We start from the raw sequence: 20,537 nt of genomic DNA, 5'->3' as shown, positions 1-20,537 counted from the left end.
AAAGGAACTAGGAAGAACCAATACAACCAATCATAAGACAAACTCATGAGAAAACAAGCCTACACAGCACTCCTAAGACGCCCGGATAGTGTGTCATGCGTCCATCCCGCCTCCTCATCTACTCCGTCCGCATATCTCCCATCATAACCTGGGAGGTGTTTCCCTCACCTGTAACATAAGCATCATGAGTCTATGAACCCTGAAAGATATGATATCTATAAGAAGTAGGATCAGTAGCTATAACTTCAAATGCAAATTTAAATACGAAATAGAGGAAAACATATTAAGTAGAAACATTTATACCACTAGCAAAGATGAATATGACACACATGTGGTAACCACCTTTTGAGCCAGTCATTCAGCTTATAATCATGATCCTAGAAGTACCTCCTAGAGAACATGCAGTCATATAGCCGAAGCTAACATAAATAAATTATCATTCAATTTGGAAGGGTCCTCCTTGGAGCTCATCCTGGGGCACCGATCCCGTACTGTCACCACACATGCACACATCTATCCAACATCTTTAATTAATAAACATGATCTACCCATAACATATTTTGCAATCATCCATGAACAGTACTTGTACAAAACATTTACTTAAGAAACTTAGCTCTATTCATTTCTTAATCATGCTCATCTTAAAGACTTAAAAGGGAGACTTAAAAGGGGAAAACATCTACATTTAACAACAAAAACATGCAACACAAAGGGAATCTAAAACTGAATTTAGCACCTAAATCAATACTTGCAATGAAAATCTGAAATCAGCCCTAATTACCCACATGGAAGCCAGAGACACTACAAGGAAAATCAAAAGACCTCACGGGGAGCAGTAACCATATTGAAATCCACATCAAAACAAACTCCTACATTCCAATTCAATCCAACATCTCATAAGCAATAGGAAAAACAAGAGCATCTGCGATCAAGGCTTAAATACCAACATTCTATCCAAACATTTAGAAGTTATAGGAAGGAGCAGCACTTCATCAAATCTAGCCGTATCTACTAAGAACTTGGACCAAAATCACGAAATCCAATATGTAGAAGAAGAATAACATCCCAGTATGAAACAAACCAAAAACCATAGGAAGCATTAAAATCTCTTGATTTAGGCAAAAAAAAAAATCTATGCCTATTCACAGGACTGAACATCGTTGAATCCAACCTGATACCATATCTATTCATCTAGAAATACAGAACAACAACAATTGAATCCACACTAATCCGACATTTTTTGCAGCAATAAGAAAACAATCAAAACATCTTCGATCAAGATTTAGAACTCTAATGATTTGTGCAACAGTTCAGAAGCAACAAGAATAAGCAAAAACAACTCTAATCCACGACTTCGATGCCATAAAACAAAACCAGAGCATCACCGATCAAAACTTAAACCACCAGTGATCGCAAGAACCCAATTGAAACCAGCAAAACATGGAAACGCCAAATCTCAACGCATTCAACCAGTTGGTCATCATCGGCAAGCATATCATACTCTCCAAAGCTCCTATCCTCTACCCTACGGATCTCATGCCATCATATAGAAGGATACTTGCCTTTCTCTTCTCGTGTCACCGCCAGAATCCCTAGCCCCGTGATGTCGCGCCACCCGAGAGTATGCAAAGGTCTTTGTGTCCAGTCGTAGTGTCCTCCCCGGCTCGCCGCCGTGGGGAGATGCTTGGCCGGAGCATGGGGTGTGACGAGATACTCCGTCAAGTCGGCGGCGCTAATCAGGGAGAAGAATTGACATTGTTTTGGGGGAACAGTGAGGAGTGAAGGAAGAATCGACGATTCCTAGGATTTTATACCTAGGTTAATTGATTCTTACTTAGGCTAATCACGTTAATCAATTCCTAACTTAATTGGGTGTTAAAACAAGCTTTTCTTTAAGCTTAACTGATATATCCCATTAAACCCTATCCTACGAATTCATTTAAAATCCTAAAAAAATTCGTGAAAAAATTTTATAATTTGATCTTGTAATTAGCACTCGCGTGCCCTTCGAAAATTTTCGTAAATAATTTTTTAATTGTGCTCGTGAGACCTTATAATTCTCCCCCTCCTAAAAAAATTCGTCCTTGAAATTGGACTTATCAAATAGTTTGGGGTAGCGATTGAGCATATCCAGTTTAGTCTTCCAGGTAGCTTCCTCCATTAGCTGATTTCCCCATAACACCTTTACCATCTTGATGTCCTTGTTCCTTGTAAGACAGATCTGACATCCACTGCATGGACTCATGACCAACCACATCTGAAGGGTTAGAAATATACTTCCTAAGCATGGATATGTGGAACACGTTATGAACTCCTGATAGGCTTGGGTTCTAATCCGCTCCAAAATCTTGAAAGGCCCAATATACCTTGGACTGAGCTTCCCCTTCTTTCCGAACCTCAACACCTCCTTCATCTGTGACACCTTGAGGAATACATGGTCCCCGACCACGAATTTCAAATCCCTTCATCGTTGATCGGCATAACTCTTCTGGTGACTTTGTGCTGCTTGCATTCTGTCACAAATCTTAGCCACCAGATCCACTATGTGAGTTATTATGTCTGGGCCCAAAACTGTCCTCTCTCCTACCTCATCCCAATGCAATGACATTCTGCACTTTCTTCCATACAATGCTTCATACGGAGCCATACATATAGTGCCTTGATAACTGTTATTGTAGGTAAACTCTACCAGGGGCAACTTTGACTCCCAGCTTCCTTTGAAGTCTATCATACGCTCGCAATAGATCCTCCAAAATCTGAATCACCCGTTCAGATTGGCCATCCATCTGTGGACGAAAAGCGGTACTAAAGGTGAGTTTTGTACCTAATCCACGGTGCAAACTTTTCCAAAATCCGGAGGTAAATTTTGGATCTCTATCTGACACAATCTGAGCTGGAATTCCATGTAACCGTACTACCTCTCGTATATACAGTTTTGCATATTGCGTCATAGTGGAGATGGTTTTTACTAGTAAAAAGTGTGTCGACTTTGTCATTCGATCCACAATAACCCACACAACGTTTGATCCTCTAGGTGAGGTTGGTAGTCCCACCACAAAGTCTATGGAAACATCTTCCCACTTCCAAATGGGAATTGGGAGCGGTTCTAATAGTCCTGCTGGCCTCTGATGTTCGGTCTTCACCTGCTGGCAAGTAAGGCACTGCTTAATTACTTTGACTATGTCTTTCTTCATACCTAGCCACTAATACCGTAGTTGCATATCCTTGTACATCTTCGTGCTTCTGGGGTGAGCAGACTACGGAGTGGTATGTGCTTCGATCATGATGTCCTCCCTGAGTGAACCAACCTTAGGTACTCAAATGCGGCCCTTGTATGGAATGACCCCATCCACTGTCGAATAGATAGCACAACCCTTTTCCTCATCCCTACGTTTCCATTCCATTAACTGTTGATCTGTCACTTGTCCTATCCGGATATGATCCAGTAAGTTTGATTTAATGCTCAGTGTTGACAAACTAATTTGCTCATTTGATGCCAATACTTCCAAACTCAACTATTGAAATTTTGATATCAACTGCTGCTAAGTGATTATCTGCAACAACATCGCGGACTTGCGACTCATAGTGTCCGCCACCACATTAGCTTTACCTAGATGATAATTAATATTGCAGTCATAGTCCTTCACCAATTCCAACCACCGTCTCTGTCTCATATTCTGTTCCTTCTGTGTGAAAAAAATATTTCAAACTCTTATGGTCTATGAAAATCTCACAACGTTCCCCGTAAAGGTAATGTCTCCAAATTTTTAGAGTAAAAATGACCGCCACTAGTTCTACGTCAGGTGTAGGGTAGTTTTACTCATGCACCTTCAGCTAACATGACGCATAGGCAATGACCTTCCCATTCTGCATCAACACAGCTCCTAAACCATTCTTGAAGGCATCTGTGTATACTAAGAACCGTCCAAAACCATCTAGGATTGCAAGCACTAGTGATGTCATCAATCTTTCTTTTAACTCCTCTCACACTGGTATGTCCATTCATACTTTACCTCTTTCTTGGCCAACGAAGTCAGGGGCAGAGCGATTCGTGAAAAATTCTGGATGAACCTCCGATAGTAGCATGCCAGCCCCAAGAAGCTTCGGATTTCGGTAACATTCTTCGGTGTAACCCAATTCCTGATTGCCTCTACTTTGGCTGAATCCACCTCTATCCCTTTCTCTAAAACTATGTGCTCCAGAAATGGAATCTGCCTCAACCAGAAGTCACACTTGCTGAACTTCGCATACAAACGCTTATCCTTCAGTGTCTGCAACACTGTTGTCAGGTGTAGACGATGCTCCTCGCGACTCCGAGAGTAGATTAATATGTCATCAATGAAGACAATAACGAACTAGTCCAAATATGGCTGAAAGCCCCAATTCATCAAGTCCATAAATGCTGTTGGGGCATTAGTAAGTTCAAATTGCATAACTAGAAACTCGTAGTGTCCGTATCGAGTTCTGAATGTCATTTTATGAACGTCTTCCCCTTTCACCTTCACCTGATGATACCCTAATCTCAAGTCAATTTTTGAGAACACCGTTGCTCCTTGTAGCTAATCGAATAGATCATCAATCTTGGGCAATGGGTATTTATTCTTGATCGTAACTTGATTCAGCTCCTGAAAATTAATGCACAGACGCATGGTCCCATCCTTCTTACGAACAAACAACACCGACGCTCCCCATGGTGACACACTCAGTCGGATGAAACCCTTGTCCAGTAGCTCCTACAGTTCTTTCATTTCCGTAGGCTCCAATCGGTATAGTGCTTTCGACACTGGTGTGGTCCCCGGTATTAATTCTATCCCAAAGTCTACCTCTCTAACAGGGGGTAGTCCCATAATATTCTCTGAGAACACTTATGGAAAGTCTCGAGCTACCTCTAACTCCTCCAAACTTGGTCGACGAGTCTCTGAATTAACCGTGAAATTGACTAAAAGCCCCTTATACCCCTTACTCAACATTCGTCGAACTTTATACACTAAAATAATATGAGGGGAAGTCAGTCTTGGGGTTGCATAAAAAAATGAAGAATTCTCATTTGGTATCTTCAACCTGACCGTCTATTGTTTGTAATTGATGACAGCCTCGTGCCGAGTCAGCCAATCCATTCCAAGGATCACATCGAATTCTGCCATTTCTAGCACAATAAATTCTGGAGACACTATATGGTTTTGCATCATCATCTGACAATTCCTTACCATCCTATTGTTGGTGTAGTTCTTCCCCGAAGCATAAAGAAACGCTATATCCCATAACCATTCGACTAGGTGTAATGCCCAGTTTGGCAGTATAAGCCACAGATATAAAAGAATGAGTAGCTCCAGAATCTATTAATGCATGAGAAGGTATGTTGGCAACAAAAATCATACATGTGATAATGGTCGCGTCTAGATCCACCTGCTCCTGTGTTATAGCAAATACCCTTCCTTTGGTTGACTCTTTCAGTTGAGGACAGTCCCTAGCAAAATGCCCTATCTTCTTGCAAATATAACAAACATCTAAACCCATTAGATACTGTCCTGCATGAACCTTCTCGTACTTGAGGCATCGAACTTTGTCCTCAACCTTGGGAGCAGTATCATCAGCTGCTTGCGGTCCCTGAGGTTGTTGCCGTGTCTATGACTATTTCTACGACTGTTTTGCTTGAAACTGAGCAGGAAAATGCTTCTTCCTGCTTGGCTCTTGTTGGTCCCTCCCTTGACATCCCGCTCTCTTACTCTGCGTTTCCTTGATCATATTGTTCCGATCCCTTTCTGACATCAGAGCCTGATCCACTACCTCTCTGAACATAGTAGCTCGAACATCGTGTCGAATAGCAGCTCTCAATCCCTCAATGAAGTGTTTCAGCTCCTCGACCGGTTGTCCTGTGAACATGGGTACAAAATATCGTCCCCTCTCGAACTTCTTGACTTACTCGACCACTGTCATGTCTCCTTGTTGTAGCTCTAGGAATTCTCTCATCAGTCGTGTTTGATTGTTAGTGGTAAAATATTTCCCATAGAATACTTCCTTGAAGCCCATCCAGGTCTAAGTAGTCAGATCCACCACAGAGTGTGCACCCTCCCACCATATTTGAGTGTCATCCCGCAGCATGAATATGGCGGACCTAACCTTGTCAGCATCCGTGAGTTGCATGAAGTCATAGATTGTTTCTAAGGATCGGATCCATCCCTCTGTAGTGATCAGATTTATAATGCCCTTGAACTCTATCGGGCCAAGCTCCTTGAACTGTCTGTATACTGGGTTCACACCGGCTGTGGGTCGATTGTGTGCATTTTCATCTGCCTTGGTTCTCAACAACTGTTGGATCTGTACTCCATAGATGCGGTTCTACTCCTACATAAGCACGGTAAGCCCTGTGAGAAACTGACTATTCTGACCCCCAATCTCACCATTGTTCTTTCGGCCCACCATGACCTATACTTTCCAACACATGTTCATCGTTGTCTCCTATATGCATATCAATATATTACTCATATCATAGCTAAGTTGCCACATTAAATTAAGGACTATAACAATGTAAATCTTACAAACTTGAAGGAAGAAGTAGTCGAGTTCCTGACGGGATGGCGTGCACACACTATCGTTTAGGAGTGTTGCTCTGATACCAACTAAAACATCCCTAGCCTTTTCCCCAATGTTTTTTTAAAACAAAAATCAAACAAAGGACAAACCTCTAAATCATTGTTGTAAAAGAACCCAAGTAGCAATCCCATCAAAAGAACCATCGTACGCAATGTAACCAATAGCATCAACCGAAAAGAGTTAATAAAAGGAACCAGGAAGCACCAATACAACCAATCATAAGAAAAACTCATGAGAAAACAAACCTACACAGCACTCTTAAGACGTCTGGACAATGTGTCATGCGTCCATCCCACCTCCTCGTCTACTCTGTCCGCATGTCTCCCATCATAACCTGGGAGGTGTCTCCCTCACCTGTAACATAAGTATCATGAATCTACGAACCCAGCAAGTACAATCCAATATAAAAGATATGATATCCATAAGAAGTAGGATCAATAGCTATAACATCAAATGCAAACTTAAATACAATATAGAGGAAAACATATTATGTAGAAACATTTATACCACTAGCAAAGATGAATATAACACACATGTGGTAACCACCTTTTGAGCCAGTCATTCAGTTTATAATCATGATCCTAGAAGTACCTCCTAGAGAACATACAGTCATATAGCCGAAGCTAACATAAATAAATTATCAGTCAATTTGGAAGGGTCCTCCTCGGAGCTCATCCTAGGGCACCGATCCCATACTGTCACCACACATGCACACATCCATCCAACATCCTTAATTAATAAACATGATCTACCAATAACATATTTTGCAATCATCCATAGACAGTACTTGTACAAAGCATTTACTTAAGGAACTTAACTCTATTAATTTCTTAATCATGCTAATCTTAAAGAATTAAAAAGGGGAAAATATCTACATTTAACAACAGAACATGCAACACAAAGGAAATCTAAAACCGAATATAGCATCTAAATCAATACTTGCAATGAAAATCTGAAACCAGTCCTAATTACCCACATGGAAGCCAGAGACACTACAAGGAAAATCCAAAGACCTCACGGGGAGTAGCAACCATATTGAAATCAACTCACAGCCTACTAAATCTATCCACAAAAATCGCAATTGACTCGGAAGAAACCAAAATCATCATCAAATCTAATTCCAATCAAACCACACCATCCCAGAATTCCAGAACTCATGGAGAACAAGAAACCACCATGGAAACGCACTAAAATCCACCGAATCAACTCCCGAAATCCACATAGAACCATTGTAATTTAGTGATCCAACAAGATCGAATTGAACCCACACAAATCCGCTACGATTCAATGAAACATAACCACATTGAAACGAACTCCTACATTCCAATTCAATCCAACATCTCATAAGTAATAGGAAAAATAAGAGCATCTGTGATCAAGGCTTAAATACCAACATTCTGTCCAAACATTCAGGAGCTATAGGAAGGAGTAGCACTTCATCAAACCTAGCCGTATCTACTAAGAACTTGGACCAAAATCCCGAAATCCAATATGTAAAAGAAGAATAACATCCCAATATGAAACAAACCAAAAACCATGGGAAGCATTAAAATCTCTTGATTTAGTCCAAAAAAAAACTACGATTATTCACAGGACAAAACATCGTTGAATCCAATCTGATACCATATCTATCTGTCCAGAAATATAGAACAACAACAATCGAATTCACATCAGTTTGGCATTTTCAGTAGCGATAAGAAAACAATCAAAACATCTTCGATCAAGATTTAGAACTCCAACCATCTGTGCAACAGTTCAGAAGCAACAAGAAGAAGCAAAAACAACTCTAATCCATGACTTCGATGCCATAAAACAAAACCAGAGCATCACCGATCAGAACTTAAACCACCAGTAATCGCAAGAACCCAATTGAAACTATCAAAGCACGGAAACGCCAAATCTCAACGCATTCAACCAGTCGCTCATCATCGACCAGCATATCATACTCTCCTAAGCTCCTATTCTCTGCCCTACGGATCTCATGCCATCATATAGAAGGGTACTTACCTTTCTCTTCTCGCGTCACTGCCGGAATCCCTAGCCCCTTGATGTCGTACCACCCGAGAGTATGTGAAGGTCTCTGTGTCCGGTCGTAGTGTCCTCTGTGACTCACCGCCGTGGGGAGATGCTTGGCCGGAGCTCGGGGTGCAGCGAGATGCTCCGTCAAGTTGGCGGCACTGGACATGGAGAAGAATCGACGTGGTTTTGGGAGAACAGTGAGGAGTGAGGGAAGAATCGACGATTCCTAGGATTTTATACCTAGGTTAATTGATTCTTACTTAGGCTAATCACGTTAATCAATTCCTAACTTAATTGTGTGTTAAAACAAGATTTCCTTTAAACTTAACTGATGTATCCTATTAAAACCTATTCTACAAATTCGTTTAAAATTTCAAAAAAAATTGTGGAAAAATTTTATAATTTTATCCCATAATTAGCGCTCGCGTGACCTTAGAAAATTTTCATAAATAATCTCTTAATTGTGCTCGTGAGACCTTACACATATTTTAAATGTAGAACTTTATTTGCAACCTTGTAACTCCAACATTCCTCCTCAAATAAAGGAAAATGAATGACCATAGGGCCTCCTTAAGTGGAAAGTCTATCCATTTAACGTCCGATCCTTAACCTACCAAGTCTTTTTGTCCTTTAGTTCAATCGACCTACTAGGTTTTCCTACTCCTAAATCCACCCAGCTTATTAAGACTTTCTTGCCTAACCACAACTAGGGCTTCTCTGCCTAGTTGTTGGTGTCTGATTATCTCGATTCGGACACAAAAAATCTCACTTTCTTTGTTCAAGATCAATATTTTACTCACATAGCTCGATTAAACCATAGTTCTTATGCACAATCAACAGTTAGACTTTTTGACATTCCAGACTCTAACATCAATTATTAAGACAAAAAAAATTAAATATCTTTATAATGATATGATATTATTAATTTTGAACCTAAATTCTCATAATTTTATTTTTAAATTTTACCTAAAAAATTTTTTATTAACAAAAATATGTTTCTTTTATAAATTCATCCTATTTCTAAAACTATATTTACACCCACATATATATATATATATATATATATATATATATATATATATATATATATATATATATATATATATATATATATATATATATATTTTGAAGTGTTTTATCTGCATTGTACTTTTTAAATATATTTTTATTTTGAAGTGTTTTATGTGCGTTGTACTTTTGTTTAAAGGGGTTTATATATATATATATATATATTTTGAAGTGTTTTATCTGCGTTGTACTTTTGTTTAAAGGGGTCTATATATATATATATATTTATTTTGAAGTGTTTTATCTGCGTTGTACTTTTGTTTAAAGGGGTATATATATATATATATATATATATATATATTTATTTATTTATTTATTTTGAAGTGTTTTATCTGCTTTGTATTTTTGTTTAAAGGAATATATATATATATATATTTTGAAATGTTTTATCTGCGTTGTACTTTTGTTTAAAGGGGTCTAGCTAGTACGACGAATTCAAATTTAATCTTATTTTGTAATTTAGAGCAATTGAAATATTTTTCTTTTTAAATATTTTTTAAAGGCAGAAAACTAAGGATAATTGTTGATGCCATCCAAAATAAAATCATCTTTAAATTATGAAACAGTGGCATCATAAAACAAATTATAGCACCACCCAATGAAATTCAAATATGGAACAATAATTTTTTTAATCAGTATATACTTAGAATAATAATCTTTCAAGATTAGCAAAGCTTACATCATCGATATGGAAGAATTACAAACGGAGACTAAAATGATTTGTTTCTAAAGAATTACAATCACAGTCTACATGAAAAAAAATTTCAGCAGCACATCTAAACCAACTGGAGAAGGGGAGCGCAACTATAAACTTATTGCTTCGTGACTAAAAGAAGTCTTAAAATCCGTTTCTAGTACACCCAAAAAAAAAAAAAAAAATTGTGTACAATAAATTCTTTCTTGAGACCCCGCATGATGAGAGCTTGTACAGGACTGCCCTTTTTACGTCTAAACCAAATGCAGATTTGCAAACTCCCCTACCTTATCCCATGATATGATTTTTATATAAAAAAAAATCCATTTGGGTATCCAGGGCAAAGCAAAAATTCTTCACACTGTAATGATAACAATCTCAGGATTTACTCAATGATCTCATTCTCAGCATCATGAAGAATACTCTCAGACATTGAAAGAAACTAACTTAACTGTTTTTTTTAGTTATTTTAAGTAGTAAGAGAGATCCTCCGAAAACATTAACATGAAGCATAGAACTATAAGAACTCACATGTGGCAAAAGGCGATTCGCTCACCTCCATGAACTTTGTTTAGGAGAAGAAAAAAAAGCTAAAAGAAACAATCTTGTTTAGAGCATACTCACTAATGAGCAAAAATTTGAAGTCCCTCAAAACAAGTTTGATATTTCATCAGCAGCCCCCTAGAGCCGGTCCTATGGATATGGAGGGAGGTAAATGTAGGTACACAGGTGGAAAGTGCATGGCGGAGACGTTAACCCCAGACAGTGATACCCCAAGAATCGACCCCTGGACCTTTCGGCCACAGAACCATGCACTCCCCATCTGTGCTACACCCTGGAGACAACAAGTTTGATATTTCATGATCACACATAATATGTTCACTCCATTTCAACCAAAAAATTAATCTTCTTAACAAATGAAAAGACCTTTTCACGTGATCAGATCCATAAAATGGAAGAGTCTGAAATCCTGCATAACATAAGATGAAAACGTCAGACAGATTGTGTTTCTTTCAAGATCAATAAGACATAGAAGCACACCACAGACTAGTGAACAGAGAAGTCTTTCAAGCAAAAGGTGGAATTTAAGAAAAGAAACAAAGTGATTATATAGAAGGAAAATAAATGAAAGATAAGGAAATGTAAACCCCCATTCTCTGTCTTCCATATTTAGAATGGAATGCTGTATTGCCTCTTAGAAAGACCAATAGTTCGGAAAGCCTCTGCAAGTAAGAGAAAACCATGAGAGGGGTTCACAGTCAAACTTCAAATGTTTGAAACAAACTAAAATCAAATAAAAATCATAAGTATCAAGAAAACGAAAAGGATAAATTTTGAGCTTTCTTTGGAAATGGAGTAGAAAAACATTCCAAAAAACTCTTGAAGATTTAACATGTGTTAACTAACACAATTTCAGGCAATCTACTTGTATGGAAGAAGCAAAAATTGAAGGAGAGGGAGAGGAAAAAAGATGAGGAACAGCTGCCTATTTGGACAAAACTATGGAAAGAAGAGGATTGAAGAAAAATCTCTTTGCCTTTTTTTTACAGGGAAATGAAGCAGGATATAGAGAAAACTAATATACCCTCTCTTTACCACTAACAACCAATCACCACGGGATGTTGCACCGTGGATGGACCATCGCTGGCCACGGCTAACCATCACCAGACCATTGCCATTCATCACCACCAACCATCCTTTGTCACTGCTAGCATCAATCTCGAGAGATCATCTCCAACAGACATCAATAGTCAGCGAACCTTATAGTCAGTCATGGGATCCAATCAATAAACCCCTACTGGCTGCTAGAGCTCGCCACTGAACCATGATGATCATCTATCCAACTGTGGGAAGATCACCATATCATGGTTGGACCACTGCTACACTATACCAAGCATGATTTGGATTTGAAGCAAATGCCTTTTAAATTGTTAGTTATCTACTTGGCTAGTGTCAATGTTATATGAGAACAATAACTAGACCCAGCTATACTGGTGCCCTACTCAAGTTTAAGTTTCTGCTAATCAAAGCTTTCATTATTCCTATATCCATTACTTGACCTCTATTGCAATTAATCAATGTAGGGCGGTTAGTAAAGATAAACTATCTGTTGATTATTGTACATAGAAATTACCTTCTTGGCTTGCTACCCAAGTGTGACTTTTTTTTTTTTAGCAAATTTACTACATTGCATAAAGTAGCTAATACATTTACTATGCTGTATTAATGAATTTTCTATCACAATAATGACATCCGAAGTATTCCATCTATTATAGTTTTACCAAACATGCTATTAAAGGCAAGTTTCTAATCAGAGTTTTTGAAAGAGGTAGTCACTGAGGGGAGGCCAATGACCTGCTACCCCTCACCCTCTCTCTTTTTGTTTTCTTCTTGTACATAGTCACATGTGTAGGATTGTTGCGCATGTGAAAGAGGAGGTGAATCATGTGTGATCCTGTTTGAAAGTCGATGAGATGGAAAACTAGAGATGTGGCACTCCTGCTGACCGCCTGTAGACTCCGCTCCGCCCTGCAACACAAATGATATCAGTGTCGAGCTAGGGAAGGGATCCCGACGTTGACCCTACGCTCAAGTCAATCACCGACGATGATGTAGAAGGCGGAGCAACAACAAGAATGAACAGTGTAACACGAATAGTGTCTATTACGTACCTCCGCCGATGTTTGGACCCCCCTTTATATAGAGCTCTTGTAGCACGCCTGCACGCTCCCCAAGGCAGGCACCCTTTCCAAAATTTTCCCTAAAAAGACTTGTCAGTAAAGTGTCCCTGACACAATACCTTAACAGACCGAGCATATCTCTGATGTGACAGTGGAAGCTTCCATTGTACGATCTTCTGGCTAGCCATGTCTGACGTCAGCGGCACTAACTCCCAAAAGGATGTCGAGGGATAACACGACGAGGTAGTTGCTAGGTCGAGCGGGATAGCCGCTTGGCCGGGACTTCGATGTTTCTGTGTACCGCCCGCTCGGCTGAGACTTCGTTGCATGTGCCGTGTCCGCTCGGCCGGAACTCCACTGTGCTTGTGTCACGTCCGCTCGGCCGGAACTCCACTGTGCCAATGTCGAGTCCTACTGTCTGGCCGAGTGGGGTAGCTACTCAGCCCAGCTTCTACACATCATCTCCTCCTTTGTCCGACGTCCAATACTCCATTGAGCGTCGATCATTTGACACCTCCCCGTGTCAAAGGTGGGATCGGACCGGAACCTTCTCCTTCCAGTCGGGGCATGATCGCACAATCGACCGATGATATATGAGTGTTGACTGCCTTAATTTTGACCTCCACCATGGCAGTTATCCCCCGCAGGATGAGTCCCTCATCACCGCATCAATGTGGTTTTAAAAAACTTGTCTTTTTCTTAATTTGTAAGAGACTACAGAGCGAAAAGTAAACGATTAAGTAAAGGAAAAGAAAAATAAAGAACACAAGCGATTTTACTTGGTTTGAAGCCTTCGGCGACTCCTACTCCAAGATCTAGGTCCTTGGACCTATCGATGGACGATGGGCAATCACTATAAACCTCTATCGAAACCGCCGAGCAAGGGAATAGAGTACAATAAAATCAAAATGACAAGTGTAACAACCTACACTTTCCTTGATGCAGTAATTAAACAATTAACAACACTTTCATCACCCAACACGTGAAAATTCTCGAATCAAGCTCGGTGTCAGACGACTTCTCTGCAGTAGTAGGGCATAGCAGTGTCGCAGCACAGAGAGAGGACGAAGTCGGAGCAGCCGGGAACTCGAAAGATTGCTTGCAGAAGTCGTGAATGGGTTGTATTGAAACCTTGGTCGAGTAACCCTTTTAGGAGATTGAAGGTGCCTTCAACCCCAACTTTTATCCCTCAAAAACTAGCTCTTATCGTCGACGAAGCCTTCTTCCTTATTCGACCAAAGGCGCCTTGAAGGCTCTCCAAGGCGCCTTCTATCACCAGCTCAAGGCGCCTTCAAATGCGTTGAAGGCGCCTCCGCACCCTCCTGCGCGAGGCCTTCGGCCAATGCTTCCGAGGCGCCTTCAGCAGCATAGGAGGCACCTCGAGCACTGTTCACCCGAGACATTTTTACTCCTTTTCGCCATGCAAAATGTGTTAGCCCAAAAAACAAAGTATATTTGTAAAATGAAGTTATCACAATAATAAAATAGCAGTATTAATTATATTTTGTCTATCCGAGATCAAACTAGTCAAGGTCTCAGTTTAGGTTTTCAAAATAGATCTAAATTGGACCTACGCCTAAAGTCCCAAATTGGAACTCATCCTCACTAGAACACTCTCCTCCAATGCTTACCTTCGCTTACCTGCCAAACATCTGGTCCTCCAGACCTGTTTGGACTTTCTCTGGTTCTGCTTAGTGTCTGATTAGTCTGATCCGCTAAGACTTTCCTACAACACTGAGTTAGCATTATAAATATAAAATAGTAAGGTAAAATAGTGTTAACAAATTTCAAGATTCGTTGGTCCGATCAACCGCAATTAGTCACACATGCTTGGAGTTTACTCTCCCAAGATTTTTCATTACCTAGGGTTACCTCCCCCTAGAGTTGTCTAGCTTCACTCACTAGGACTTCCATTGTCTAGCTTCACTCACCAGAACTTCCACCACCTAACTTCACTCACTAGGATCCGACTTCACTCACCAGGACTTCCACCACTTAACTTCACTCACTAGAGCCCGACTTCACTCACCAGAGCCCGACTTCACTCACCAGGACTTTCACTACTTAGCTTCACTCACTAGGATTTAACTTCACTCACCAGGACTTTCTCTTGCCTAACTTCCAATTAGGACTAGTCACTTAGTAGACTTCTCACCTGCCTATCTTCGGTTAGGGCTTACCCTTGCTAGTCATCTAGTCCTGACTAGACTTCTCTCTTCCAAACATCAAGTCTTATTTGGATTAACCCTTGGTCAAACTGACCAGACTTAGGTACATTGTCAAATATCAAAACCCTAAAAGTCGATTGCACCAACAACATGCAGAGATTGCATGGGGTAGTGCACTACTACAACCAGTACATACCTTTTCAAATGTCTCAACCCAAGCCATACAAATCGTTAGAGGGTTCCATGACTTCTCGCTCGAGTGGACAATGGATTGATCGTCAAAAGTGTCTTTCTTAGTCGCTATTGCATCACATATTTAAATGGAGAATAACCAACATTGACTCATCTTATGCCTTCAATGTCACTCATCTTATGCCCACACTGATGAAATTTTCAAAAATTATATTTCCATTAAGAGTTTTTCTTTTTTTTTTTGGTCATCAATGATAAGGTAAGCTTCAACAATTATATGTTCCTTCAACAATTGGCAGACATCTTACCAAATCGTGCATTAGCAGAACCTCAAATGAACTGTAATATAGACCCAAACTTACTTCTATCAAATTGCCTTGAGTTTATAAAGATGTTATATAAAATTATTCTACATTTTTTATATGTTTAGTTAGACTAAGTTTTGGAAGAATTGTTTTTAGGAGATTATGAATATAGAAGACTTCGTCTAATATACAACCATTATAAATACTCCATGCATGTATCAAGTGTACTAATGAATTTCCTATCATAATAAAATTATCTGAAGCATTCTATCCATATTGTAACTTTATCCAATAGGCCAATGAATAATTTTATCTCAAACTTGTTTGATATCTCTCTACAGCTTCAAATCACAAACTAAAACCAAATTTAAATTTCCAGGCTCTAGCGTCTTGAATGACCAATATGAATTGTTTTACCCCATAAAGCAGTTTTATGCCTGATGGACCAAAACAATTCCTCAAAACTGCTTGATTGACCAAAATAGTTCATATTGACCATTCAAGATAATCAAATGTATTCCTTGGAGTGTTGATACTCCAAATCCAGTATTAGTTTATGATTTGGAACTATGGAGGGAGATCAAGCAGTTTTGAGCTAAAATTATTTTTCAATCAAAAGTACTTGATGGACTAGACCAATTTATATTGGCCAAGACCTGTTATATGTTCTTGGGAGTGTGTGGAACCCAAATCTAATCTTTGGTCTGACAAGAACCTTTGAGTCGAATGCTTGATGACACAAAATAACTTATTTCAATTTAAAAATAATATTTTCACATAGACCACACTTGTATGGATCCAATGACACCCTTATTTGTTAAAAATTATAAAGTTTTAACCCTTAAAAAGTTTAGAAGAAAAAACATAAATTTGTTAAGTCAATATACTTTGAATCCCAGAATTTATGAAAGATCTCCTAGTTTACAATGTCAATTGACTTGTTAGGGGAGATATCAAGGCCTCTCTTCAAATTGCATTGCAATTATTTCCATTTACTCATAGTGACATCAATATATGTTGGTCACTTCTATGTTTTTTTATAAATTTCCCTAGCACTTAAATACCCTTTTAGTGTCATGAGAAGCTGAAAGATACCAAAAAAAACAAAAAAGTATGCAAATTTCTCCAACGCCAAATTTGAAGTTTGGATTTTCAAATCAAGCTCCCATATGTCAAAATTCCCACTTCCTCTTTCCATATACTCATCATATCCTTGATTCAAGGACTTACAACCCCTCCCTTTTCTTCTTTCAAATTATTCTGGAGTTCCAAACTTTCTCACTTTACTAATCATATTCAAACATATACCCAAAAATAGTTTTTTGGCCATAGTCACACTGCATCAACCCAAAACAAATCATTTTAGTGACCATCAAGGTAATTTTTAAAACAATCAATTCCAACTCAATGGATCTTTTAAACTCAAAAACAATTTGAACATCGCGGCTGAGACTCTGAGGGTGCGTTTGGTTCAAGTTATCATGTATAATCTTGGTTATGTGTAACCAAGGTTATGGGGAATAAAACATAACCAAATGTTGTTTGGTTCAACCTAGGTAATGCAACAAAAACTTGTTTGTTTGAAGGTTTTAATGAATACCTTAGTTTAATATTTTACCGTATTACCCTCAGTTACAAAATCAACTATACATAATATTATTATTATTATTATTATTTTTTTTTTTTATGTTTTTTTTCTTTTCTTTTTCTTGTATATATTTTTTACATTTTTATGTGTGTTTTTTTTATTTTTTTAATGTTTTTATATTTTTTATATTATTCATATTTATATTTTTTTACATTTTTAAAATTTTAATTTTTATTTATTTATTTATTTATTTATTTATTTATTTTTTATTTTTTATTTTTTTAAAATTTTAAAAAAAATTAACATTTTTAATTTTTTTTTAAAAAATTTTAAATTTTTTTTTTTTAAATTTAAATTTTTTATTTTTATTTTTAAAATTTATATATTTTTTAAAAAAGTATTTTTTAAAATTATTTATTTTTAAAAATTTTAAAATTTTTTAAACATTTTTTTATTTTTTTTTTACATTTTTTAATATTTTTTTACATTTTTTCTCTTTTTTCCATGTTTTTTCTTATCGGAGGATATTTTTGGTATAAAAAATTCGTTAACCCCGGAATCAAGAAAAACCTTAGGGGACGTTTGGTACGCGCGTTTTCCATTTTCATTTTCTGGAAAACGCGCGTTTTCTGAAAAACTGTGTTTGGTTTGCGTTTTCCGCGCGCGTTTTCTAAAAAATTGACTATCGTTTTCTAGAAAAACAGAGAATGACAAAAAGTCGTTTTCTGTTTTCTAGAAAACGCGCGTTTTCCAGAAAATGAAAATGAAAACGGTGCAAACCAAACGCACCCTTAGTTTTCTGAGGTTTTCCGATTCCGGGCTGCATGACCCTTTTGTTGACGTGTCGGGCATGGAACATTACTCGGGAATCATCGAATACCTAAACCAAACAAGGTTTTTGTTGATAACCTTGGATGGATAACCAAGGTTATCAAGAATAACCCCGAACCAAACGCACCCTGAGGGCACCCTGAGGGTATTCTGACATTACATTTGCAGTCAAAATGACTTGTGTAGTTCATTTAGATGCTTTGATGAATACATCTTGATCATTTATTTCAACTCAAATGATGCTTTTCGACACAAAAACAAAACACTCCACCTGAGATTCTCAAGAAGTCTTTGGTGTATTTTTTAAAGCCAAAATAACTTATTTGGGGCCATCAAGATGATTGACAATTTTCAATTCAACTAGAATACTCTAACTGTGACTCCCCAAAAGCACTTGGTATGATATTCTATCTAAATTAACAAGTCATTTTTTTAACTAAAAATGTTGTTAAAGTGTTTTGGCTAATTTTCAACTCAAAATCACTTGAACGCTCAATTCAAGTCTCTTACAAAGCATCTAATATGAACAATGACCAACATAAGAGAACAAATAATCAGGCCTATAAATCACCTATATGATATTATTTATCCACAAGATAGAAGGGAGAAGAATGATGCAATGAACGGGAGAATGATGCAATGAACGAGACATCCAAAAGCAAATTTAAAATCACTAAGATTCTGCACCAACCTGATCTCAGATCACCACCAACTTTTTGGACGGAAACTATGGATGCTGTATCCAGTCTTCCAATTATCTAAATAGATCACCTTGCTCACAGCCCAGTAAGCCAGTAGCATTCCCACCAGCATGAATCCCCTCTGAGCTGAGATGCTTCTAAATCTTACAAACAAATGAGCAACGAAGGCCAGAACGAGTCCAACAACCATGTACAGGAAGCCAATGGCGAAGCCCTCAGCCCCCAGCTGCATCCCAGATCCTTGGTAGAAGAAGATTAAGCGATCCGGGTTGCTGCGGTCGGGCAAAACCATGGGCATGTTATGGATGATGTTGTGCATCGTACCGGAGACGCCAAAGAAGTACACAAAGAGGGCGAGGGACATCCAGAGGCGCTGGTCGTGGATGAGAGTGTCGCCGTCAAGGATGCGGCGAATTAGGAAAGGCGCGGAGATGAGGATGGCAGCGAGGAGGAAGAGGACCTGGCGAAGAGAGACACGGGGAGGGCGCAGGATGGCTCCACCGAGGGAGATCTTAGCCTTGGACTCGAGGAATTCAGCCATGGACTCAGCACCGCGGGAGAACTCGGACTGGTCCATAGGGATGGAATTGCGGAGCGAGCGAGTAGAGGCCGGAACGAGGCGGACATGGGGCACGCTGGACACTCCGAAGAGGTCGAACGACTGTTGAGACTCCTCGAATTCGACGTCGCAAAAGAAGATGCGAGATGTCGAGGCGTCGTCTTTATGATGTGCGGCGAAGGAGGCGGAGAGGAGGGAGAACTCGGAGTGGAGATGGGGAAGGCGAAGCTCGGCCTTGGAACGAAGTTGGTTGGCGTCGAAGAAGATGAGTAGAGAATAGGGGCGGGGCGTGCCGACGGAGGTAAGGAAGCGGGAGACGAGGCGGTCGTCGAGATGGATCACGCCGGAGGGAGACTGAGACCTAAGAGACTTCAGCTCCTCTACAAGATCATCGGCTGAACGTCCAGCAGCGCCGCCAGTCATGAGGAGGAGGAGCACGGCGGCGATCTGTATCGAGATAGCCATCTCCTCCGCCACGCGTCGCCGCGGAGTTTCCATTCTACTTAATTTTGTTGGAGGATAGTTTTCATTTTAGCACCTAAATTTCCAAGTTAGGACCCATAGTTTCCATGTTGTTTTTTTACCTTAAGAAAGCAATCGATTAAAATTATTCCGAAGTTAGGAGGGCTGATATGTATGAATGATCAATAATTTTTTAAAAAAAATGTAGCGTGGGTTTCAAACGCTCACAATACTTGAGCAATGATATTTATTATTTTGTGCGATAAAATTTGTAGGCAACCAAATTCATGGCTATCTTAAGTAGGGGTGCAAATGAATCGAATCGAGCCGAATATGTAGAAAAATTTAAGGCTTGAATTCGGCTTGAAATAGGTATATTTGAATTCGGCTCGAAATAGGTATGTTCGAGTTCGAGCTCGATTCGAAGTTCAAAAAATTCAAAATGTTTGGTTCGAGTTCGGTTCGAATTAGGGCTCAGGTTTGAGTTCGGCTTGAAATATTCGAACATGTTCGCGAACTATTCTAATTATTGTTCGAAAATAGGTTCGAAAGACTCGAAATTTATTTATTTTTGAAACCGATTGGTCTACCATGTGGCAAAAAGGCGATTCGCTCGCCCTCGTCAATCCGTCCCTAGGCCAACACGGAGGAGGTAAATCACCGGTGGCTACTAGT

The 20,537-nt window shown here is 39.0% G+C and overlaps 1 protein-coding gene across 7 annotated transcripts; it reads right to left on the bottom strand.

The window, feature by feature from the left end:
* Positions 1 to 19,879, bottom strand: LOC122052497 (probable dolichyl-diphosphooligosaccharide--protein glycosyltransferase subunit 3B). 7 transcript variants are annotated; one of them, XR_006132030.1, is made up of 5 exons: positions 18,832 to 19,879; positions 11,303 to 11,598; positions 11,000 to 11,210; positions 6,844 to 6,948; positions 1 to 168 (listed from the first exon to the last, which is right to left on the bottom strand). XR_006132030.1 is itself a non-coding variant. In XM_042614043.1 (2 exons), the coding sequence occupies exon 1, from the start codon at positions 19,863 to 19,865 to the stop codon at positions 18,843 to 18,845; it is 1,023 nt and encodes a 340-aa protein (XP_042469977.1). In that variant the 5' UTR covers positions 19,866 to 19,879; the 3' UTR covers positions 6,845 to 6,948; positions 18,832 to 18,842. The 7 variants fall into 7 exon arrangements, 3 of the variants coding, with proteins under 3 accessions (XP_042469977.1, XP_042469975.1, XP_042469976.1); XR_006132031.1 differs by lacking the exons at positions 1 to 168; positions 6,844 to 6,948 and having other exon boundaries at positions 10,808 to 11,210; positions 11,303 to 11,345; positions 11,524 to 11,598; XR_006132029.1 differs by lacking the exons at positions 1 to 168; positions 6,844 to 6,948 and having other exon boundaries at positions 10,808 to 11,210.
* Between the last annotated feature and the right edge of the window lie 658 nt (positions 19,880 to 20,537).

Source organism: Zingiber officinale, chromosome 3A, assembly GCF_018446385.1.
Source record: "Zingiber officinale cultivar Zhangliang chromosome 3A, Zo_v1.1, whole genome shotgun sequence".
Taxonomy (NCBI): domain Eukaryota; kingdom Viridiplantae; phylum Streptophyta; class Magnoliopsida; order Zingiberales; family Zingiberaceae; genus Zingiber; species Zingiber officinale.
This window is presented reverse-complemented; position numbering and strand designations above follow the sequence as displayed.

Coding starts and splice junctions, on each gene's coding strand:
- LOC122052497 (XM_042614043.1), bottom strand. CDS start 19,865: ATGGCTATCTCGATACAGATCGCCGCCGTGCTCCTCCTCCTCATGACT.